This window comes from Galendromus occidentalis, unplaced genomic scaffold, assembly GCF_000255335.2.
Source record: "Galendromus occidentalis unplaced genomic scaffold, Mocc_1.1 scf7180000076583, whole genome shotgun sequence".
Classification (NCBI taxonomy): Eukaryota; Metazoa; Arthropoda; class Arachnida; order Mesostigmata; family Phytoseiidae; genus Galendromus; species Galendromus occidentalis.
Window position 1 is genome coordinate 513,627 of NW_003804572.1, and position 25,047 is coordinate 538,673.

Below are 25,047 nucleotides of genomic sequence, written 5' to 3' on the forward strand. Positions count from 1 at the left end.
CGACAAATATTATGGAAATCGAAGGCATGAGAAGAGAATTGCGTTCCCCGGAAGCCGCCCGGAGCCTCACCAGGCTCGTGTCAATATGGTAATTCAAATGGGTTTACTCGTCCGCAGTAGCTCGGCCCTTTTTACGCAGTTTCTGACTTGTGTCGGCGGATCTCCTGGGATTCCAAGGGACGCGAATGAAACCAACACTCGTTCGCTTTCTCCCCCGCGACGATTCGTTCGCTCGTACTGCGTTCCGGAAAATAATACCGACCAAGTGAGTGAGCGAGCAGTCTGTCTACCTCGGGAGCTCTGTCGAGGACCTTGCACACCAGGGAAGAAGCGAAGCGACACGAAAACCCTTGCAACACTCAATGGAAGATAGGCCCGAGCGAGCAGCATGAGGTCCTCTTCCCAAGAGGACTGCAGCGCCCTCCGGCGACTCCGGCCCGCTTTGTCTCTTTCCCTCAGTTTTTCTCCTACACTCCAGTATACTACATACAGCGACCGGCTGACGTTTTATGTGAGAGCAGCTACCGGATTCCGTTGTCGCCTGATCGAGTTCATCCAAGCTCATGATTCGTGTCGTTGTCGTTTGTCAACCGTCGTCCGTCAACAGCAAACGTCAGCGCTTTTTTTGCAGCTGAATAGCCAACGTGACCGTGCACCATGCGAGAGGCATGCAACACGCATTTGACCTAATCATCAAATGCTTCTATCAGACGAAGGAATTCCTTATCACAACCGAGACATTGTGATTGTTCAATACTAAAATGTGAACCCAAGAGGAAAAATGTGCCGTCTCCTCCAAATAACGCTAAATGTGATTATTTTGGGTGAGTTACGTCGACTTCGGAGCTTCTCGAAGAGTTCGCGGAACAAACCGCCAAGGAAGTTCGCTATCAGGAGTCGGCGGAGCTTCGAGGCGTCGATCAGCCGTTGGAACGATCCATTTATCCAAGTCGACGAATTTCCTCAGAAACCAGGTTCCGTGCCGGCAGGAGGTTTTCTCGGTTGGGAATTCGAGAGACTTCATCGGAATTCTTCGGGAAAAAGTTTCGACCCACCGAGTAAAGGGCTCTCTCGTCAAGTTTGTACCATTGGATAACCCTGCGCTCTGTCCCTGATTACAATCGTTTCGCCCGACTGGTTTCTGTCGAGACACCTCTGTCAAGACACCGCGGTCAGGGCTCGGACACCCTGGGAATCGAGTCGTGATATTGCAGGAGAGTTTGAAGGGTCCTCATACGTGGGCTGATACCTAAGTCTAATTTCGGTAATGCGCTCGCATTATACCGGGCCGACTTCGGGAGCGGTCCCCCGTGATTGAATGGTTTCGCGCAGTTTCAACCGCACGAAGCCTCAGAGTTTGGAGACGGGCACACTACGAAGACGGATAGGATCCCCGTGCTCGATCTTAGAATACGACCCTTGCGCAAGGGACTTGATTACCTGTTCTCTGCGCAAACATGCTATCCGAAGCGAATTGTTCGCCGTGAGACGTGATCCCCGAATCCGATGTTTGATTGTTGCCGAGCATTCCGAACGGACTCATTGAGCGGCTATCCAGTCGTCGGAGACCCCGTGCGGATCAGCAAGAACGAGCGTGTTAGTCCGGCGGATGACGTTGTGCACCATACGAAGGAGTCATACAATTCCTATGATGACTTCTCGTTGTCTTCTATCCTCGGGGACCTTCCCTCTGCGTTAATGGTTCTCACACATTAGTATGAACGAAAGGAGCCCGAATGTTCGGCCTGCACAAAGAGGAACGATTTCCATTTTCGAGGCACGCTCCCCGATTGGGGCCGCTGCCGCCTTCAATCCGGACAATGTTCACATTGGTCGAAACCCCGTTTGACCAGGTCCTCTCCTACTTCGGAGTGCGTGTCACATAGGCCACTCTGTTTCGTTCTGTTTGCGGGATTCGGCGGTCCCCGAACATTAAACACCCCGTGATAAATGGAGACTACCGGAGGATCAGAGAGAAAAACGCAACCCAGACTTCCAGGAAAGATTTTCTTACTTCTGGCGGCACTAATCTCAGAGTCATTCGGTACCGAGCAAGTGTCTGAGAAAGAAACTGCATGATTAATGGTTGAAAGCACGTGGCGGAGGTGCGCATACCTCACCGAGAGAAGCCCCTCTTCTTTCAACACATTCCTAAAATGCTGCCAAGTCTGCGGAACCGTCGCCGCTACACATCGCAGACTCTGATTTGATGCTTGATCGGTGTCCTGAGTCTTCGCAGAACTCGACGGAACCCATCGAGGACTCGAGACGTACTTCCGCAGCGTACTTCCGCAGTGGACGAGGATTTTACCGAAACACTTGATTCGGGAGCGGTCTCTTAAACGATTTCCGTCGCGAAGCTTCGGACGGTTGAGCCTGTGAATTATATTGAGAGCATTGGCCGTTTTTTTTATCGTCAATAGGCTCAGGCTGTACACGGCGGCGTCTGCCACAGCTGGAGATGCTCGATGAGTACATGTAGACAATGTCACCCATTACGGGACAAGAGTGACAGAACGAGAAAAGCTAATCCAGACCGACGATTACGTTCCTCTGAAAAGCACGTAGCTGTCGCTGCCGAGATCATCGGATTTTCTTCGAGACGGGACGATCAGCGGGGAGCTCCCCGTCACACGTCATTGATCTTCTTTTGAAATGAAACCCCGAGAACTCCGCACACCTCGAATCGTATCTGTGGTTTCGATTGTCCGGCCACGAAAGCGTCCTCCACAAATGTCCCTCTCGAAATGGTATACCGGGGTGCTAATTGTAGAGATTTCTCCACGGCCGGCTCTGAGTTCTTTTCCTCTGACTGAGAGGCGACTTCGTAACTTTGTACCGGATGAAGGGTTGACGCATCACCCTGAGCACCAGACGAAGAGAGACCGCCAGATATCGAGCGATTCAGTCGACCAACGAAAGTGTGTCCAGACAGCGGGAATGACAACGATTTCCTCCGTGGAGCTCTGGAGCGATTCTCATATTCCCACTCGATGCGGCTTGGGAGTCCCTGTATGATAGACCATAAGACTTTCGTCGAGCATCTTCGTCGTAATTGTCGTCGGCGCAGAAGAATCACTTAGGGCGCTCGAAACGACAATTTGGGAAAATTCGCGAGATAATGTCGCCGCGGTTATGCCGTCCGACTGAGCGACAGCCGTCATCGTCCCGGGTTTGGCGGCCTGTGGTTCTCGTCTCAATGGTTAGGGTGAAATTTTACACAGAGGGAATGCCGGCGAGAACTTTCGAGCAAAAGCTTGAAAAGGCACCCGACGCACAGAATCATACGTCGACACGGAATGCTTCATCTTGCGATTTCAATTAGGAATATTCCGTCATATACGACGAGGCCTCTTGCCGGGCGGGACTATCAAGGGTTTTGGCGATCCCCCAGAGCTCAAACACTAAACCCACTGTCGCCTCGCGGTTTTGGAGATCCAAATTTGATATGTTTCACTGCGCGTCCCTAATCTCGCTATTTTTTCGCAACCGACTGCGTTTTTGACGTGGGGCAGCGCGTGCTCCTCATGTGCTTAGCGGGGTTGCGGTCATTTCACTTCTCCGATCAGTTGCTGAGATAATGCAGCGACTCCAGCGGTTCCTCGTCCGATATTCGAGAGTTCAGCGGCGGATGCTCAAGCTGGTTATCCGATAAGTCTGAGGTTGATTATGGCTCGGAAAGATTGGACGAGACCGTAGATGAGAAAGCTGGGAAAGAATTCCCTTCTTCTTCTCACTTGGCTCAGAGAGCAGAATTAGTGTTGCTCCCTCGCTTGTAAGCGGGAAATATCCCCCTGGCCATCCATCAAATACTTTGCCAGCCAGACCGGACAGTTTCGGGAGAGTATCCAGGTAGCCGGAGGCGGTACCCCATCCGGTACTGAAGTTTTTCTAATAAGAATTTCCACCGCATGTCGAGGCTAAGTCGCGCGGCTTGCGTTCCAGCTTAGTTCCAGTCGATTGCTCCGTCAGTGCTGTCCGGTCTCGAATATTGTCTCCCGCGTATGGATTCTCCCTGCCGAAAACCGAAGACGAATTCGGTGTCTAGGACTCCCATCTCTGTGGATAGGACCTGCGCCGCTTCGCGATCTGCGTCTACTCGCCCTCTTGGTCGTTGAAGGAAGGCGACTTGAGTCACATTCCAGTCGATGCCATATCGCCAGCTGCTGGGAACTCTTCCCGAAACTCAATCCGGTGACCATCGCGTTCTCGTGAGCTCGACTGCAACATTGCACAACAGTCCTCTGTCGACGTCAATTAAACTCTTCCGGGACCCAGATGTTTCCGTTCCCTGCTCCGGTTCCCAAGATGTCGTGCTGAGTCTCGTCCTGTTTGATCCATAACGTTCATGCCTCGGCTGAGTGTATGTTCTCGATGTTAGGGCCATTTTCATTGAGATCGCTCCGTCCTCCACCGTGACGCCGATCCTGACGATCCTCAATATTCAGGCTAGTCGTACTAGTCTCATCCCCGTTCCCGTGCTAAACTTACCCCAAGTTCTACCGGTCGTTGTCTTCTGATTCGCTGCTCTTGATCGGCGCCTCCCCAGTTTTGCTAAAGCTTAGATGTCAAAAATTCACGCTCGGGTTCGTGCTCAAGGCCATATAGATTCCATGAACCGAATCAGAAAAGGCGAGAAACGAGGCCATGCCCCGTCGTCCCGAGAATTTCTCGGTGATGGCACTGAGGTATAGATAGACCTGATGGAGCCACAAACCGTCATCGTGCCGATCCCAGAAGCACCTAACCGACCATTAGAATTCACTCTTTTCCACATACCGGCCTCAGTAGCTTGCGAAATCATATGTACGTCGGCTTCTGCAGTCCTTCAGCTCCCCATCTTCGTATTGGAAGGTCAGCCTGGCTCCACTGGAACTTCTCTGTTCGCAAATTTCGCTTACTCAGGCTCCGACTCGAACTCCGCTTGCTTTGACGTTTCACTCCGACCCATTGAGAGACATGTTCGGTTTCACGTCATGAACGAGCAGAGAGAACGTGGAAAACCTTATTTTCGCTCGGGTCCACGATCGTCTGCGCGCTCCGCCGCCAACCGCTGTCGCTTCTGTTTTTTCGCTGAGGCTTCCTGAGCTTGACGCTTCCTGTCTTCCTGGTCCTCACCCCGTCGTCTCCGATTGCTTTGCCTTGTTCCCACTCAATTTAGGGGTTTTGATATTCAAATGAGTCTCTCGCGGTAAGCCCGCTCCGCCAGTCTCTGGGTCAGCCGCTCGAGCGAGCTTCGGCCAGTCCGGAATTGCGAAATATTAGGTCTACAACGTAGACCGACGAGATTCTCCCGTCACCCGCTCCCCACTTCACACCGAGCTTTAACCAGTCTGAAGCTCTCTCTGGGAACCACAGATTACGATTTTCAAGGCCACACGCGAACTGTGAAATGATGTCGCACGTCTGAAGCTGCCGATTGTGAATGGTCAGAGAGAAATTTTTCTCGACCAAATCCGAATGAGCTCGACGAGACCCCGCCCCCGCTGCATTGCTTGAAGAGAGCGCAATACTTTGCTGTCTTCATTCCATCATTCCAACGGTTCCTGCTTTCTATTTACCCGCTTTTCCACGCCTTTCCGAGCACTCGGCGGATGCTCTCACCCTTGACATCAGCGGACTTGTGTGGATTCGGCGTCGTCGCGCTCGGGCCCGACTTGTGTTGAGACAGCTACGGCTGCGCTCTGTCCGCGCCTTATCAGGATGAAGGGGATCCTTGGCGCACGGCCGGGGTCAGACATCCGTCTTTGTGATCGGATTCTCCCGGGCGAACTTGTTTCAATGTTCCGAACGGTGTCATCGGACGCAGCTGATCTCTTGAAGTTCAAGAAGATCGGGGGAGGAAGGAATAGAGGGTGGGATGCTACAGAGGGATGGAAGCTCGACCCAGGGATGGCGGTTCGATAGATCTATGCTGATGCTTGAACGGGCTATTCGCGCGTCCTGCTCTGAAAGTCCGATGGGAGAGCGTCGCTATCGAAATCAATTCGGGACTTGTCGCAGCGCGGAAGGACCAACTGAAACTAACTTTCTGTTGCAGGTCTTAGTACGGTTGAAACCGGTTTACCTTTCGGGAATGGGTTGTTCGCACGCGCTAATCGGGTGCAGCTGACGCCAAATACAGAAGAGCCTCCAGGCGATCTTCTATCAGGTGAGGATTCTTTCTCTGATCGTTTCCTGAATCGTCGGCAATCCTTTTCGAGAACTCCGAGCCCGAGTGGCCGACACCGGCGTGCTTGAGGCTCCCGGGCTGCCGGAGGTTGTCGCTCACGGGAGAGATGCCGAGCTCCGGCGATCAATCACCCGCCATCTGAGGTTTCCTTTCGCTGACGTAAAGGTGTTCGAACTCTCTGGGGCCCTCGAGTTGCGAACGAGAGATATACAGTTAGGCTTTTTTCCTCTGTGTGGGCGCTCATAAACGTATCTACTAGGAATGATTGAGTGAAGAGTTCTTCAGGTTGTCGGATCCTCCTACGTCTGTCATTTTCAGCTGTCGAGTCCCTGCCCCTGCTTAGCGCATCGCAAACATCGACTCAACAATACTTCATTGTTCGCCCTCGAGATATGAAATCTGTCCAAGGAGAGCGCGTGTTATTGGAATGTCAAGTAGGAAAAAGAAAAGGGAGGGTGCAATGGAGCAAAGATGGCTTTCTATTGGGTAAGACTTGCTGTTTTCGCTGTCATCCGATGCCTGACATCTCGCATGGATTCTGACTTACATGCAGCGACGAAACGCCGGCGCCGCCTACTCGTCGCCTCGGCCGCGCGTGCGTTCTCGGTGCAAATATACTTGATGGAGTGTATTCCTTGTCATAACAATTTTGTGCGACGCAGGATACCAAACCGAAATTCCTGGATATCCGAGACACATGATGGTGATAGACGATTTGACCGGGGTTTACAACCTAGTGATCCACGGCGTCCAGATGGAAGATGAAGGAATGTACCAATGTCAAGTGGGACCTGCTAATGGAGTTCAGCCGATTCGAGCTGAAGCCAGTCTCCTAGTTATCTGTGAGTATCCCATCTTTGCAGATTTGGATTTCGTTCACAGAATGATCGAGTAGATTCAAAATTTCTGGACCGCTGTGCGGGCCATGCATTGTGATCCGCGACTTTGGCGGTATGATGCAGAAATACAGGAGATGTGACCGAATTTCGAAAACGGTGCGTGGGACAACGAGCCCGAACGCCGCAAGATTCGCGGTTCGCAATTTCGGGAGCGAAGCTGAGCCTTCGCCCATCAAAAAGGCGCCCGCTGAAACCACGAATCCAACTGAGGTCTGAATTCGAAGGCAATTGTATCCGTTCCATTCGGGGATGATTAAGCGAGGTTCCAAAAGGGCAGCCCGGCACGAGAGCTCGATCCGTTGGGATGGGGAGAAAAATTGCGAATGCAAACGCCGACTGTATTGTTTCGACACTTTCGGGAAGAATTGATTTTCCATGATGATGGCGATACGGCTTTTGTCGTCGTCGTCTGAATACTTCTTCTTCGGTTTCTTTCGAGAGCAACCAAATATTGACTTTCTCTGACAGAGAGGGGAGCCGTCGTCGTTCGATCCGGCACTCCTTGACGGCTACGGACCTCCGGATCGACATCCTCTGAGAGACGTCTCGAGCTGAATCGTCTCGACTCTCGACGCCGAAGAAAGGCGGGGGAATAATCCGTAGCTCAATTCGGACCCACTGTTGAGTCAACGAGGCATTTCGGGATTCCTTCAACTATCTCATTTGTCCGACGTCGAACTCCGACCTCCCTTATTCGATCCAGAGCCCGGGCAGCGGCAGCAGCGCTATCGGACATCAATACCCATTTAGATCGAGTAATTTATATCATTTGCCACTCCTGTGGAGCCTTTGGTTCGGGGAAGCCGTGGGTCAAGGCGGAGCCATTGGAATTCTATCGAGTGTCCGAGTATCACTTCAAAGGAACGAGGACTCGGCGGAATATTCATCAGGTCGTTCTCGCGCTCCGAGGAGGATCGCTTCCGAAATATATATATTCCGTTGCCCGGTGATGGTTAATAAATCCGAGAAACCGGAAAATTGAAGGAATCATCGTCGTGAGACCGCGACCGATGAGAGCAGCAGCAGCGGCGGCGGCATCGGATTCCTGTCTCAGGGGGCAGTCGCTTCCAAGAAACGGATAATATCAGCTCTGTCTGAATGGCACTCGAATCGCTCCCTAGAGGATCTCCGAGACTCCAGTTCAGATTCGACTGAGGGATCCGATGTCAGAGACACGAGAGAACGCTCAGGGAAATCCTTGAAGGGAAGGGCGAATCCACGCAATCGTCACGCTGCGAGGTTCAAATTGAATTGTTGTTAACTCTAAACGCGTCTGAACAACAGGCTGTTTTACGGACGGGAGACAGGCGGTGAGCGGCACCTCTTATAAATGAGCTCTGGGAAATTGTTCCGCGCACTGCGTCAAAGTGAGAGCAACCTCGTAACATTTCCTCTGGCAGCGACATCTCTTTGCAGGGCTGACAGGTCCCGCGCCGCCTTTGTGATGGATCGTTCGCGACGCGCATTCCAAACAACATTCGCGACGAGAACGCTCCTATCGTCGCGGACGGAGTGCTCGAGCGCCGAAAGGGACACGATTCAAATCTCAGCCTATAGAGCTTGTTCACCGTCTAGGAGCTTGTGTGTTGCGACATGAAGTTGCCACTTTATACGCGACCGTGTTTTTCCCTCGAGCCCGCCCACTGTTCTTGATTACTCTCTAATGGAGGCAATGCCCGGGCTCTAATCGGCTTTTTGAGGGGCCAGTTTTTTTTTCCTTCGAAAGGCTGAAGCCGAAGAACTCGCGACACGTTAGCAATCCACGTTCGGAATCCTCGGCGAGAGTCAACTCTTCGAGTACCATCGGCCGGAATTCGTTTCTTCCGATTCCATTAATTTCTCCTTAAATACAAGTCGAATGAGGCTTTGCTGAGAGTTGAGGCACTCTGCGACGATGGATCCGTACCATGCGCTCGAACTTCTGAACGCCTTTGTCCTCGATAACAGCGGTCTCGCCCACACGACGACCGCTATGCAGGCTTGAGCGTCCCAAGCGATCGGAGGCCTTTTGAGAATAGCTGCCAAACTTCTCGATTTTCCAATATCAAATTGCGGATCATTTTTCCTCGATTATGCAGAAACAGTGAGAACTTCATGACGACGACCCGGGAATGAGTCAGGGGAACTCGCGAAAATCGACGCAGCAGAATATTGATGCCTGGAACGCACTACGTTCGCGTAGCAGAAAGTCGCGGCAGTCGAACCACATTAATAGACCCTGATTTCGCGCGATCCCCGGTGAAGTCGCATCTGGATATCCCCTGAGGGCCTTAGGGAATTCACCGGAGCATTCGGACGTTCCCGGTTCGGGGTGGTACAGATCGTTTCTCTCGTTGCCGGATCGCATCCCAATGACATCCTCGCAAGGCTCTCAGACAGTGGCGTGATATCCGACACCTTTGTTTCGGTCAGGCTGCGGACAAATACGAACCGCTGCAGAAACCTTGTTTGACAGCTCAGATTCCGGAGCGGTCACACGGATAACGAACTGGTCAAGATCCCCGGAAACGATTCTCGGTTCTCGGTCGAGTCTTTTCTCCCGAGAGGAGACAACGACTCTGACCGGTCTGATTCGGACGTGGGCAAGCGTAATCTGACATCCTGGCTGACGAGGATCCCCACCACTAGAATCGGTGGCGTCTCCAGAGGTCGATCGAATCGATTCGACTATATACAGTGAGCGACTCCGTAGGTGCAAGGAATACAATCGCTCGGATGTTCCCACGCAGTTCGGAATGGATCCGTCGAATAATCTGGCATCGCCTCGACCCGGAATTTGATTTATAAGAGATTACGGAAATTCCGGCTCGAATTATGCAATTACCTAGGTGTTTTTCCAGTTCCTCCGGTTCGATTGGACATAAACGGGAGCCGAGCAACCGAAATGGGATTCCAGGTAAGCATTCCGAGTTGAGACCTTACTCAGATTCGCGCTCCTACCGTCGATCTTGAATACTTTTCCCTCCGACAAAAACGGAACAGGACCGAGTCAACAGCTGATTACCGTTCCGTTCCGTTTGATGAGCTCTCCCCCGAGACAAGAACGATGGCTGGCTCCTCGTCACTGAATCAGAGTCTTCAATGATGTTAACGCTATGCACGCCGCGTCGTCTTGGTGATTCTTTCTGAACGAGGCCTCAGACCTCGCAGATTAAGTTCATAATTATCTCGGGAAATTGAGAGCGTTGCGGAATAGCATCGTCGGCTCAGAGTATGGCTGTCCTGCTGCCGAGTTCCACGAATGAATTCTTATTCCATGGAGGATACATGATAGTTTCTCGCACGATCAAGCTACAGAACCCAAGGATCCCACTGGGAACAAACTGTTCCTTTCGAAAAGGCTTCCGCCTCCACGGGGGTTCTGCAAATCTCAGCCTCGATGTTGGTCATACAACGCTCTGGTGGGAGTCTGCGCTCACGTACGCATCATGGATCAGCTCGGGCTTTCATGCGGTCGGAACGACCCGTGCGGCTTATTATATCACGAATGGATTTTCGTATGTCGAGTTAGCGCGATCTGTTTCATTGGTTTTCAGCTGTGCGACCCCGATCGGGATGGCGCAGAGCAGGTGTAATACCAGAGGGGCCAGAATGTCTGCTATCATCATCATCATCATCGTGTAGAATAAACAGAGGCGCTATTTATCTTTATTAACCACTCTCCACTACTGTTCCAGGTGCCAGCCGATAGCGAGGTCATCCTCACCTGCACTGCCAGGATGTCCCGTCCCGAGAGCACAATCCGTTGGTTTAGGAAGTCTGTCGAGCTCGTCCCAGGTAAAATCAGAATATCGACCTCCGAAAGCCACGGCGAAGAAAGTTAAGGGCCGCGAAAATGATCTACTGAGTGACAGGCGGATAAAGAGGGGTCGGAGCGCTGACTTCAGCATGCCTGAGGCTTCGATAGGCCCGTTCAGAAATCAGCTGAAAATGAGTGGCAGACGGAAAGAGATGACCCTATAATTAATCACGTGGAGGAAATCGAGATGTCAAGAATCCCAAGCGCCAATTAGTGAAATTCGAACTCAGCGGAGAGTCGACGGCCTCATTTTATTGCCACGGGTACGCTTTCTGGGACCGTTCGTCTTCTGCTACGTGCCCGGCCCTCCTCTAGAGCGATAGCTTCCTTCGGAGGAACCGCTCTGAGATTTTTAGGTGAGCTCACTCTCGGCTAGCATCATCGAACGAAGGGGGAGAGTCGGTTATTGTGCTGGAGATAATGCTGCGGCAGAAAGAGTGTGCTCGGACGGAGAGCACAAGACGGCCGAGCAGCTTATCATAAAGGAGCAGAGACTGAGCAGATCCTGACAAAAATGACAAGCACGCCTTGAGAGTAGTTTGCTCCGCATCATTTTTGCAGGTGGGATTCCCCTACGCGGGCATAGTGCGACGCGCCGAGGAACCGCGCCTCTGGCTAAGGGGAACTTTGAATAGAAGTCCGTTCGTCTGTTTTGGGCCAACCATGTGCAGCATCGGTGTCTGACCTCCCCTCATCCGGTTCCCCGTCCCTTCCTTACCGCTACTCCAGAGAAAGCCTGCAATGCCTCCTCCGAGTCTCATTCAGACGATTGCCGGTAGTCGGCCCTGTTTTCTAGGGCTTCTCTACAAAAAGTTGCGTCGTGCTCCATGCGCCGAATGTGGTCGGAGCGCGTCAAGGTTCGTCGGCATTCGAGAAGCTCAAAGCTCCTCATTTCGACGAACGAATGAAGTCTCGGACGAGTTTCGCAATCGGTTCTCGAAATTTTGTGTGAAAAGCCGCCGAACTTAGTCCTCTCCATTTGAGCTGCTCCGCGAATGGGTAAGGGGGGCGAGCATCTGAGCTACGGAATATATCCGCTCGAATACGCCGGTTGAGGAGCCGAGGCATGTCCCGCTCATCGTACGCGAGACTCAGCCGACGCGTCGTCGTTCACCTACCGGTGAAGCTCGGGGAGCCGAATTCCCCAGCTTGCGATCGATCCTCGTCTCAAGAAGCGTCAAAAATGTTTTGAGCAATATTTACCGCCTACCACACTAATGGAACCCGATTTTGAATTCCAGAGGCCGCGAGGACCATTACCGTCGAGGAGAGCGAGAGAAGACTCACGACGATCTCTTCAATAACACTCTGGCCAAGCAACAGCGTGGTCAACGATCAGTTCACTTGTGAGGCTCTGCATCCAGCGCTCCGCAACAAACAGATGAAAGTCACGGCCTTGATCCGGGTCTTGAGTGAGTAGATCCGCCAGCCTGGCTCGCGAGTTGACCTAGCTCGATGAAGACTGCTTATCTGACTCGTGTTCCGAATCGTGTGATTCCAGCGGCTCCCAACTCGACTAGAATTGAGGGCTATACGTCGGGATCACCAGTCAGAGAAGGAGAAATGCTCAAGTTGATATGCCGATCCCGTGGCGGCAACCCCCCTCCGAACCTCCTCTGGATGAAGGACGGTATTTTTCTGCCTGGAGAGATTATGACGCAACGGACTCGAGGTAATAAATCTCATTTGCATTCGTTCCGATATCGTTCCATTCGTATATCCAAGCGTACGAACGCGTTCGTGCGTGCGACGGGTCGTTCCCTCTCCTCTCAAATTTCATCTCCACCAACGCCGCCGCGACGTCCGCTCCCGGAAAAAGAACAAACGAGCCATTTCAATTTTTCATCACTGGCTCGCACCCCTAATGCTCGGAATCTCTCCCGCTTCGGGACGGGAGCTTTTTTCAACGGAGTAGTGGAACATCGACGACTCAAATGTCGAGTTCTGTGTTCCCAGGGAACCGAATTTCCGAGAGCGTCCTGGAACTGGAGGTCCGAGCCACCGACCACGGGGCCGAAATATTGTGCAAACCCGACACAGAGATCGTTGCGACTAATCGGAGTATTGAAGCCACCGTCCGCCTTGCTGTACACTGTGAGTTGAAAATGGGGTCGGGGCTCGGTTGTTGGCGTCGCTGACCTTAGTCATTATGGTCGGGGAGTTGCGCGGGATCAACGCTGGCCATCATCCCGTTGTCTATCCCGGCCTGTCGTGGTGAAACAGGCTTAGCCGGGATGGGCGGTGGAGAGCAGAAGCGTCCAGCGCAGAGCATTCGGTTCACGGAGCGAGGGCTCAGCTAACAGGACCCCATCGGAGAGGAGTTCCGAGTAAAATTCAGAGCGGGAAGGAAATCGCCTCAGTCCAATCGTTCAGTGATGACTCATGGGTCGTCGTGGCTTTTTCAGTCGCTCCAAAAAAAGTCTCAATCACGGGTCCCAGTGAAGTGCAACGGGGGAAATCTGTGGTTTTGCATTGCGCTGCAGCTCCAGCGAACCCTGCTGTTAATTTGGAATGGACCATCGACGGCATCCCGGTCGAGGCCGACTCAAAAACTACGCTGGTGACGGAAATAGAGAAAGGTTTCATTTCGTCGTCGAACCTCACTCTGAAATCCACGTCTGAGAACGTAAGTAGGCTATTCCCAGACTAGTCGTGTCAACATTGTCGGCAGCCTGGCGGACCTTTCGCTCGCTTTGATGAGTCGCGTCCTCGCACCGAGTTTTCCGACTCTCTCGAGCGAGAACAGCTCACGCGAAACGATTGGTTTCCGCTGTCAACTCCGATTCTGTCGGAGAGAAGTCGGCTGATAGCATCTTCGGTGAGATTCCCTCGCCCGCCAAATCGAGGGATCGAGCCGACCAACAAGCTGAAGGATGCTGTTCATTACCTGCATAGACTCCGAGTCCCAAGTAATTGGCATCTATTAGGTAGTCGGGACATCTCTCGAGTCGATTTGCTCCATCAATAACCTTGACGAGTTCCGGCTGTTGAGACTTAAAGCCCGCCTAAAAAACGACCGCTCCCCTATCGGAACGTTCATGGTGTTGGTTTTCTCTCTGCGTCCATTCTCACTGTTGAAGTTCCAAACAAGGCAACGACGATAAAAAAGCTAATTAGTTTTGGTACGACCAGACTAGATGCTATGTTACGACTTTTATCATCGGGGAGTCTTGATAAGGAACAGGTTCATTTTCCAGAGGAGACCGATCCGGATCGTAGATTGCCACACTAGAAGCAATTTTTTGAGGGGCAGCACCTACGGAAGACATAGGCTGAACATAACTTGTGAGTGTCCATCCGAATCTTCTGGCGGCACCGTTTAAGCATGCCTGGCAAGGAATACCGTAAATCGTAATCGTCGTTCCTCATTGGTTTCAAGTTCCGCCCGAACCTCCCGTTATAACGTTCCAAAATGATGGAGAGATCGTTAGAAGCGGAGCTTCTGTCACGATGACGTGCACGTCCAAGGGAGGGAACCCGTACGCAGACCTGAGGTGAGCTGAAAACTTCTCACACAACCGGGTACTGTAAGGCAATGTATTTATCATCACAAATGATGGTAGTAATGTTCAATGTTGATTGTTCATCGCGGGTGGCATCGGATCTGTCTGCGGAGATCCTCAAGAATCGCGGCGCTGATAACGTTATTAGGCGATTTGTCGATCTTATTCGAGCTCGTCAGGTATCTCGCTCGTGTTTACTCTGTCTCACTGGTAGACGACGGGAATAATATACGCTGACAACCCGCGAACCGACTGATCATTATGATAGTCCAAGAATCAATCGGGATTTTAGATAACGATGTGGTCGCATTGTGAACTTAATCGCGTGCCACACACTGAATCTGTCGACCGTGGAGGTACGCTTGTGACTCCGGATAGGGAACGAAGATCGTTGTTGCGTGAATTGGATTACGTACCTGATTCCGGCATGCATCCGAGCAACTTTCCCCGGATGGTGAAATGAGCTGTCCCGCGAGGCATCCACCTTGTAGAGACCAGAAGCAGCGAAGTTCCGTTCACTGACTAGCATCCCGAGTTTGGGCTCCACGACGCGAGCTCGAAAGTGTTGCCGAAGTTTCACTCGAACCCTCTGGTCATCCGTTCAATCGGCCGCATCGGTTGCGGGAAACGGAGTTCAACCACTAATGACAGCTTTCTTCCTTGTGGAACAGGTGGTTCAAGAACGGGGAGCCCATGATTACGAAAGACCACCAAACAATTTTGAGCGACGGAGTCCAAAACTCGATCACATTCGGCGTCCAACGCGAAGATAACGGCGCTGTTCTGCGTTGTTCGGCATCGAATTCAGCAACGCTGACTCCCATGCATTCGGAGGTCCAATTGAAGGTGGCATGTGAGTATAAAATAAATCTTTACCATTCCCCGAGGATTCTCAAAGGGGGCGCGTGAAAGCAGTCCGTGGAACACATGGCGCGGACCTCGTCCCTAACACGAAAAAAATTGAGGAACTCCTTGGTATCCGGAATATTCCTCTGGGAAAGCTCGTAGCTCACCAGGACCGAATCTTGTTTGGCTGTGACAATGCTCCTTCCCCGAGGGAGATAGAGTGCCGCGACTCCATCCTGCACCCTCCTCTCGGAGGAGACTGGTTAGGTACCTGGAATCGTCGGAAACGTGGATCCAAGCTCGAGCAGCCTTCGGCGGATGATGATGATGAGGATTTTTCGCTCTCCTCCATCGATGAATTTCGCAAATCAGGGGCTCCGAGACGCGAGGCGAAGCTGTGAGTTAAGCTCTTCATGTCTTTCCCAGTCCCACCAGCACATATTCGGATCTCTGTCAACCCGCCCCTCGCGAAGATAGGAGGGAACATCTCCTTGACTTGCGAGGTTTCATCGAGCTTGCCGACTGCAGTTGTCCGATGGTTCAGAGGAGCCTATGAAGTGGAGGCGGATCATGCCCAGATGAATCAGCCGTCGGTGAGAGTCTTTCCCGAACCATAATTTGCCCAGACCCGGAGAAAGTGAGCGATTCTTCAAGTAAGCTCGAGATGAATCAGAGGGTCGGCTGGCGCATGCACTCATCTGCAAAGCGAGTCCCGCCCGAGGAGCGGGACAGGACGGAGCGAGCAGGCGGTCAAACGCCGAATTTCGTTGCAGGATCACAACGGAGTCTCTTCGCTCTCGAGGGTCACGTTCGTTTCTGTCAGTGCTTCGGAGAACGGAGTCCCTGTCGCATGCACAGCGTTCAATCCCCTATTGAATACAACAACGACGGCCCAGGAGAATCTGCAGATCGCCTGTGAGATTTTTTCTAGCTCTATCGACGAACAAGTGTTAGTTAGCGGATTCGTGCTCCGCGGCAGTGTTCAAGGGAACGTAATCGGCTGGAGCTGTAGTCCAAAAGGAACATAGCGGAATTCGTCTCTAATTAGACGTACCTACTTGTCACCCATCGGCTCGTTGGGCATGTATGGACCGTGTGTCATTAGAGCGGTCGAGTGGGTCGATAATCATAGAAATACGAGCATGGTCGATGCCTTTCGCAGATCCGCCCGTGTTCCCCCAGAGCTCGTGGAGTTTTAATCTGACGGCTGGCGAATCTCAAGTATATAACATATCCGCCGACGCGAATCCCCCGGTGAACGTCGACGGATACTCGTGGACTAAACGCGGAGGGATGCTCGATGGCACCGACCGTAAGTGTGCTATGAAGTATGTACTTATTATTCTGTTGATGACCCTGAGCTATACGTCTGTCCCCTGAGGAATAACTTCCTCAATGAGTCATATTTTTCTCCAGCTCACAACATAGGAGCTCAGCATTCCGTCGCTTTTCGGGGAGCGCTGCTGCAACTACTGAATGTCACACGAGCCCAGGCCGGAACTTACTTCGTTCAGGCCGAGAATAGCTTAGGGAGGTCAGAGGCGTCAGTGGACATCGACGTTTTTTGTGAGTGCTCGTCCTATTTCCTTTATATCGACTCGCGTGCGTAGCCGTCGACGTATTGAGTCACCACAGGACCATTCGTCATCGCGCGTTTTTCTCAATGACGAATCACTTCGTCCGTTCATTTCAATATGAATCGCGGAGTCAATGGAGCACAGCGCTATTGACTGCCGTGAAGATTTTCATGACAACCGATGCTCGGCCACGGAGGGCGCCCCGCGGAAAAAGAGCATCCGAGAACAAGATAACAAAATTCTCGAGGACGGGATCTTACGAATTAGCGATGAGAGGTCTAATGTTGCTCTCGAGTCGTTCTTCACGGCTCCGACTGCAAACGACTCGATGTGGAAAAATCTCGCGCGCGCCTACAATTCCCGATCCGACGCGGGAAGGAGCGCAAGACGAATGATGCGGCTGGACGAACTCGATCAATCGAGATAGAGTTTCCCTTCGCTCTTTTAGCCGTATGTGTCTACCGTCTGATGGATTCCCCGGTGGCGGCATCCTTGCCGTCCGTCGACCGGATATTCGCGCTCAGGCACGCATGCTGACGCGCTAGCTCGCATGCATGAAACGGCAGACGAGTGGGAAGACGCGAATTTTTAGCGCGACTTTGGGACGCACAAGGGCTAAGGACGTCTAGCCAAATCCCGTGGGAAACGTCTCATATTCGAACATAGGTGAATTCTTTCCAGGGCGTCTCCACTCTGCTATCCCAAGCAGACACTAGACACACGGTGCTCGATTTCGTTTGGGGAGGCGCAACGGAGTTGAAAATAATTCCAGCTGATAACAATAATTGAGCTGGGGTTCGCCCGCCGGCAATGGGTCACTCTCGAGTAGTGTTTCTAGAGCTCTATCGATACACGCAGTGAAAATCGTGCGATCCTCACATGTCAAGGAGTACGCCCGAGTGATCTGGAAGAGCTCAGTGTATTTGTCGTCTCCGGCCGCCTGCTGTTGGCAGCTTCGAGCCGCTCACAACTGCTGGCTGGATGACCGGCGCGCGCCGCTTCTGAGCTTTGTGTCTGACTCTTACGAACAGGCCATCGTTGGACAGATCGACGCGGTCAGACACACATGAAGAGCACTTGTGGAGACTTTGGAGGGTCCTGGTGGTGGTTTCACCGATAGAGAACAGAGGGGGAGGTACGAGCGCTTGATGACGCGAACGGCCTTGTGGAGTCATTGTGGGCGCTTGACTCGCGTCGACACGCCCGGAACGTCATGCTCTGGCGGCTCTCACTCAAAGAACGCTTCACTCCAAAAGGTTCCGAACTTTCATGATCGCGAGGATCCTCCGCCACTATGGACTCCGGGGAGCTATTTCGTCGATTCCAGAAATGACTGATGTCAAAACCTCGCGCTCTATTGGCTCACTGAATCTTTGAGCTGCTCCTCCGATGGATCCCGTCGAAAGCGAATTTAGCCTCCCTCTCCGGGAACGAGCTCCGTCGAAGGTGCTCGAACGGTAGCGAGTCCTCTCAGCGGGAGCTTTTCATCATGCCGAGCGAGGGAAGAAAGGTTTTCAGGTTCTCTTCGCGTATCATCTGCAATCAGAGCCGACACAATGGATTCACACTTTTGAGTTCGGGCAACTATTCAGCACGGGACTTTGTCGCTCGCGAGTACCCACTCGCCTTCCCTTCACTCGTAGTAGGCAGAAGTTTGCGTGGGTTCTGGGCCGGGCACAGACCACTGCGTGAGGGGGACTTGCTCTTCAACACGAGGAGTCTGCGGGGAGAGCCATTCTGAACTGCTCCACGGCATATTCCGGTGTGCCATGCCCGAGTCTCCGCGGGGAGATTAATTTTTGACGGCCTGCTGCTTCCACTCCGTCAGACTCGCTTCCAGACCGATGTATCTCTTGTTCCCCTCCATGAGACTTATCGTTGCCACCAATGCTTTCCGCACTCGTTTCGCGAGCCGCTGGCGACTGGCCCGTATCCCGGTGAAACCATTGGGCGGAAGAGCTCGAATTCACGGAGCCGCTGCGACGCAGTAGGGGTTAATTTGAGAGTAGCGATCCAGCTTGTTATACAAAAGCAGTTCTCCCAACGTCCTCGAGATGCCTCGCAATGCTCCATGGGTACGAGCGCGATACGGTCGTGTCCCATTGTGTCCAGAACAGAGAGCACAAAAGACAGAAAAATCTACAGTGGAGACAAGCAGTTTGCGCTCTGAGACATTGTGGCGACTGAATCCGGGGGCTGCTCGCCGCATTAACAGCAGCTACTACTGGTGCAGCCTTTGTGCGTCGCTCGTGCCAAGTGGATATGAGCTCCATTATGTGAGTCGCCAACCAGGAATCCGTATCGCGCAGATCGTACAAAAAATCTGACATGCGCGAGTGATGCATCAATCAAAACCAACAACAAGCAACTTTTGAGTTAAGTGAGCGTAGAGTGGCACTTGAGACGGTGTCGAAAAAAAACTACGCTTATCTGTCATTTCCCTCCCGCTCCCATGGAACCCGAATTCGCTTGTCAGGGAGAAATGTCAGCGGGAAAAAGTGAAACGGTGACTTACGCCCTGGGAATATGGGGACCGCACGGAAAACAACTCTTTGGATTCGTTCCCGGAAGACGAGCGCTCCATGAAAGTACCCGCTTCCGCATTTCTCCCGTTTTTACCATCGGAAACGCTACGTCTGATGTCGAGTAGGTATGTAGACCGTCAGCCGAGTAGATATTCTCGCCTCGAGGTTCTCCTCGAAGGAAGAGAGAAAAAAAGAGAGAGAGCCCCTCATCCTAGAGGCGGCGACGCTCGCTCTAGCCCCCTTGATCCTCTGATTGAGCGTCGATTCTGGTATGGGGCGTAAGAGAGGCGTATTGTGGACACTCGAGGTGCGGGACCAGTGGATCTCCATCATCATGGAATACTCGTTTGGCTGCGCCAAATATTTTCGACGCATCTTTCCGTTCCGAGCTACCCGCGACACACCACCGCCACCATGCGCTACGAAACCTGTGGGATGGCCGAATGATTCTTCCCATTGACCGGGGAAAATGAGGGACTTTGTTATTCAGAACCATAGCGAGAGGATCGATGAATTCCCGGAAGGGTCCCCAGATGGGGGGACATCGATAGAAGCAGGGGGAGAACACGCCCACGTACTTCGACGGAAAATCGACACGGTCCATTCGACAGCCTCCCAGGAATCCCTCCTCCTCGCGGCAAAGGCACGGAGACCGTTGCGGGAAATTTATGCGAACGAGAAACTGTATAGTGGGAAGGAGAATCGCCAATTGATTGCGTCTAGAACCCGTTTTCATGAGCTGACTCGAGCTGGAAGGCCTTGAAATCGCAAGAGCTAAAGAGGGAGGAGTTACTCTACGCTTTCGTGAGGATGTGCACCACCTGCAGCTCGCAGTCATTCCGAGAAAAGGATTTTCTTCCCTCAAACAGACTGGAGACGAAATCTTTGAGGAGGCTTCACTCAGTCAGCCAACTCCTCGACGGCTCCGACCGAGGAGCACAATCGCCCTAGAGGAGGGTCTGACAGCGGAGCTTTCGAGAGGAGGTAGAATATTGGTATATGGAAGGGAACAGGAACGACTGCAAGGTATTCTGACTCGAATTTCCCCGCAGATCCTCCCATTATCGACAACATCACTGAGCGGGTCGATGTGAACGAGGGCGGCACTGCAAGACTGTACTGCTCGGCGAAGGCGAACCCTTCGCCGCCTGACCTGCTCTCGTGGCGCCGATTAGCGGGGCCGCCGGTCGAGCTCAATGCTCAGAAATGGATGAACAGAGGTTCAGCTGTCGAGCTCAATATCCCAAAAGTTTTCCGGAACTTCAGCGGAACTTTTGAGTGCTCCGCCAGCAATGGGATCGGCCGTGCGAGCAGACGGACTGCTCAACTCGTTGTACATTGTGAGCATCGAAGACCAACAACTTCTCTGATGAGCGCTCCGAGTGAGGAATACGGATGTCCAGTGCGCGAATTTCCTTTCCGATTGTCTTTTCTCGTTTCCGCAGATGCACCTTCGATTCTTCCCGCGCCCGACGCACCAAGACACCGAATCGCGGCCGCCGTGGGTGACGGAATAGAAATTTCATGCAAAGCCGACGGCGTTCCAGCGGTTGATTTCCAATGGTTCTTCAACGGTCGCGTCGTCGTACGCGCCCAGCCAAATTTGGAGTTCACGAGGAAAAGTCGAGAGGATTTATTTTCCGAAGGAATACTGGTCGTAAAGCGGGTCAGCTATTCTGATTACGGGATATACTCTTGTGTTGCCAACAATACGCTCGGGACGAGCAAGATTAACTTCACTCTGGTGCAGAAATGTAAGAGATACAGCGTTGTTCCCATGGCCGCGACCGACGTTGTTCGACAGGACCGCGGGAGATAACATGCACTCATTGCTAAATCCATTACAGCTGTTCCAGATCCTCCGAATGGACTCGAAGCATTCAACGTTTCTCACCAGACTCTCAAGCTCCGATGGCGTTCTGGTTTCGACGGGGGATATTCTCAAACTTATTATATATCTTATCAGGCAGTCGACCCTCAGCAGATGGTGAGTGTGATTCTATTGAGCTCTCGGGGCTAACTCGGCAAGGAGTGAATGAGCTCGGGTCGGTCAGCCTGTCGGTCAGTCGGTCGGACCGTCATTCGGAGTCTCAAAGGGATTATGAATGGATTGTCAACCTCACCGGGGATTCGCTTTCCGTTCCGAGCAGGAGAAGCGGGAGTCGTTCAACGGGAACTTCGCCGGAGCCGGATCGGAGCAAAACGGAGTAGCCGAGAACGTTATGATGAACCTGTCAACCACACGAACCTCGTTCGAAGTAGAAGGCCTCATGCCGAATACCGCGTACCTGATAGCACTTAAGAGTGTAAACAAGCTCGGTTGGAGTCAATCGACAGATACCCTCACAGTGATCACTCAAGGTGAGTTGCTGCCGGAAAAAGGCCTCGCGGCACTCCTTCAACTGCACCACGGAACAATCGTAGCGGGAATCCTCGTCGATCTCACGAACGACCGTAACCTCGGTCGATTATGGAATAAAGACAGAACGAAGAAATATACATTCCTTCTGAAGAATAGCGGGACACAGCCTCATCCGCGGAAATCTTTGTATAGTGTGACTGGCAAGCAGATCAAGTATCCTACGAGCGATTTTCGCCTCCACGCGCCCCCTGTCGCGACAGCACTCACTCAGTGCGATCTTTTTCGCATCACTTAGCTACATCACTTGGTCAGTCGAGGGAGAAGAGGAGAATCCAGCGACGTCGACGTGTGGGTCGATCGAGGCCCGAGTCCGAGTGAGCCCTTCATGGATGAGGAGCCGCATCCGAAATATCACACCTCCGATTCGCTCTTTCGACAGAAAACCTCTCCTCCGAAATTCCCCCTGATATCCTCTCGCTACCGTTCCTCTGGATCCGATGCCCCATCCGATGAGCTTATCTAGAAGGATCGGAATCTTAGCTTCGGTACAACAAGCACTCGATATTCCATCAAAGAAAAGCTTTCTTCCCTGTGTCGACCTCTCTCTCTCTCCGTCGCGCTCCCTCTATCTGGCAACCAAGGAGTATTACCGTTCGCCTGGAGCAAATGAAAGGGTTAGCCGGTCACCTGCTCCGGTTTACGTCGCCGGATAGAAACAATACGTATCGATGGAGATTATTATTATTCCGATAGTTTCGACCCTCGTGGTCTCCATCTGATCACAAGGGTCGCTTCCGCTTAGCGAGTCCAATACATACATTACCAATAAAACAAAGAACGTCTGCCAGAAATGGTGCACACCGAAAGTGAGCGCCTCAAACCCGAGCCTTCGGCCATGATTGAAAGGCTTTCCCGAATGACTCCTAATAAATATCGTTTGCTGGTGTACAGCAAAAGCCTGTCACAAGGCTCTAGCCACCGTACACTGATTGCTGCGACAGAGAATCGCGAGAGCTCGGACGTCGTACGTATGTGGCTGGCATTACGGCTCCATTACGTCATTCACTTCCGCATCGATTCAGGCGATACGATCGGAAGGCTTTTCGCGGCTTGCGCCCATACGTCGGCGTCGGACTGCCAGGAACTGCTGCATCAGGCGGGAAGCACTGAAGAAGTATATTCGTTTCAGATGTGCCGAAGCTGGACCTCACCGCATCTCTGAGTGGATCTGGCCGGAACATTTTCAGCTCCGCGGTGTTGCGATCGTCGAGCAATCCCGCAGCGTTCGGTATTGCTCTAGCGAGTGTACTCCTCTGTGTCAATTTGGGCCTATTGGTTGTAATCATGCGAAGGAAGAAACGCATTACGAGGTTGTCCCTCGGATCAACGGGTAATTCCTTTTCTGGTCTCACGACCTCTTTGCTGTTTGTAACTTTATGTTCAGCTGCTTGTCCGGCCCGTCGAGCGACCCTACGTATCGGAGCGCGGCTAACATTCTCGATGATCGATCGGGCAGCTTTTGCGAACGGACGAGGTGCGAGAAGGGCCGAGGAAAGAATTACAGGATAGAACCCCGTCTCGTGAATGAATTTGAGGCCGAATATACATATCTCTCATGCGGCTCAGAAAGCCCCGACCGAAAACCGCCTCCCGAGAGGCTTGTAGAAAGTTTGCACCAGAGCACTCAAATGGCGCTGTCGCGAGGAGTGAAAGGAACCTGAAAGAGTCGAGTCCCTCGATCCCGTCAAGTGATTCAGCCCAATCCGTTAGGTTCGGTCCACCAATCTCAAAAGGCTGAACAAAAGCGGCGATGTCGAAGTAATGTTTAGTGATGAGCCTTCCCTGTTCGACGAGGACGACGCTTCGGTCCAGCACCCCCATTGTGCGCCTCGTCTAATTCATCTTGACCAGCGCTGGCTTCTCCTCTGACGCGGTGAAAGACATAAATACGGATCGGGAAGCGCGGAGAAATCTTATCGACCTTGCGTCCAGCGGAAAATATCATACTAGTGCAATGTGTTTGTCAATGATTGGTACCGGAATGCAGTCCGTTCGATGTCGCTCTGATAGCATGCCCTACCGGACCGCCTGCCACCGCTGATTGCGGAGTTCGCTTTCGCAGGAGCCGTCGATCTGAGTTTGATGAGCAAGAAGACCCGGACGATTAATGATACACAAGTGATGATATTCGGAGAGCAAAGCCCTAACGGAGAGAAGTCGATATCGAAGCGATCTCAGAAAATGATCAACGACGAGCACTGGATTCAGGACAGCTCGAAGTTGGACTTCCCGCCAGATGATTTCAAAGCGAAGGTTGACCTGAGCGCAACTCCCAATATATTCGTCAACGAAGACTCCGACCAGCATCACTTCCTTGGGACGGGTTTGTATCGACCTCTCTCGCTCTGCCTCTACAAAAATATAGCACAAAGTGATGCGTCTCATTTGTCTTTTTCTCCAGACTGGGAATGTTCCCCGGTCGGCAACGATTCCTTTCTTGGTCTGTACATTGTTGGGACCTCTCCGTCGGGGCATGGAAGAATAAAGCGAATCAACAATCTTTCCCAGATGCAATCCTACCGAGCTCGAAGCATCGGGGAACGATGAATCTTCCAGCTCGTCACGCGAGTAACGACGTTTTGTCGTCGCATTACGAAGACACAATATCATCGACGCTTTTGGAGGAGGACACGTACTCACTCAAGCGGTATCAGGAAACAACAGCAGCAAGTACGACGACGATGACGCCGCACCGGCCTCAGCGGCTCGGGCAGAGACGAAATCTCGGGAACCAGTCCATGATGTTGCCCCAAGTATCGTTGAGCTCAAACCAATTGCACGAGCCATTTGTTTGAAGAGAGTTTCAAGTTTTCATAAAATGCTCAATAAACAAGTCTGTTCTGAAAGTGCCTGGCTACGACACTCGCTCCGCGTTCGCTCTATCTGAGGCTGTCCTGGATCGATGCTCATATTCAGTGAAGAGGTCTACGAGAGAGCAAGGGGCAATATCGGCTCCAGCATGAGTTATGTGGAGGGAGATATTTTTTATGTCTGTGATTTATGTTCGAAGTCGCGAAGCCCTTGTGGAGGGTTCTCTTCTTCGAGATGGGCAAGGCAGAACTTCCCGAAGAAAATTGTCAATCAAGTTTTGATTCCGGTACCCGCTCCGGTGAAATTCCGGTAGTTCCCCCCCGGCCTCGGCCCAGTGAATTTCTGTGGAAATGGTATGCAAATTTTCGTGACTCGAATCAACCAGTCCGAAAGTTTTCTGGGACGAAATAACACCCTCACGAAATGACATATCTCAGGGTTTCTCTTCTCGAGGACCTGCCTGCCCTCGTGCTCGACTTGCTCGCTGTCGATA

At 52.3% G+C, this 25,047-nt stretch overlaps 1 protein-coding gene across 1 annotated transcript; it reads left to right on the forward strand.

The window, feature by feature from the left end:
* The first annotated feature begins 781 nt into the window (after nt 1-781).
* LOC100903448 (nephrin) lies at nt 782-24,538 on the forward strand. Its single transcript, XM_029113376.1, has 24 exons — nt 782-824; nt 6,041-6,151; nt 6,491-6,658; nt 6,835-7,014; nt 9,912-9,967; nt 10,749-10,848; nt 12,112-12,282; nt 12,372-12,542; nt 12,827-12,964; nt 13,276-13,496; nt 14,068-14,155; nt 14,250-14,364; nt 15,045-15,226; nt 15,646-15,812; nt 15,993-16,134; nt 16,382-16,531; nt 16,636-16,785; nt 20,374-20,661; nt 20,767-21,075; nt 21,169-21,308; nt 21,472-21,682; nt 22,873-23,073; nt 23,806-24,066; nt 24,252-24,538. The coding sequence occupies exons 1-24, from the start codon at nt 782-784 to the stop codon at nt 24,536-24,538; spliced, it is 4,050 nt and encodes a 1,349-aa protein (XP_028969209.1).
* The last annotated feature ends 509 nt before the right edge of the window (nt 24,539-25,047 follow it).

What these genes read in the sequence shown, in the direction of transcription:
- LOC100903448 (XM_029113376.1), top strand. Translation starts at nt 782, where the DNA reads ATGTGCCGTCTCCTCCAAATAACGCTAAATGTGATTATTTTGG. An exon ending in ACATAGGCTGAACATAACTT is followed by an intron (nt 14,156 to 14,249) that starts GTGAGTGTCCAT and finishes ATTGGTTTCAAG; the next exon opens with TTCCGCCCGAACCTCCCGTT. An exon ending in GGTCCAATTGAAGGTGGCAT is followed by an intron (nt 15,227 to 15,645) that starts GTGAGTATAAAA and finishes TGTCTTTCCCAG; the next exon opens with TCCCACCAGCACATATTCGG.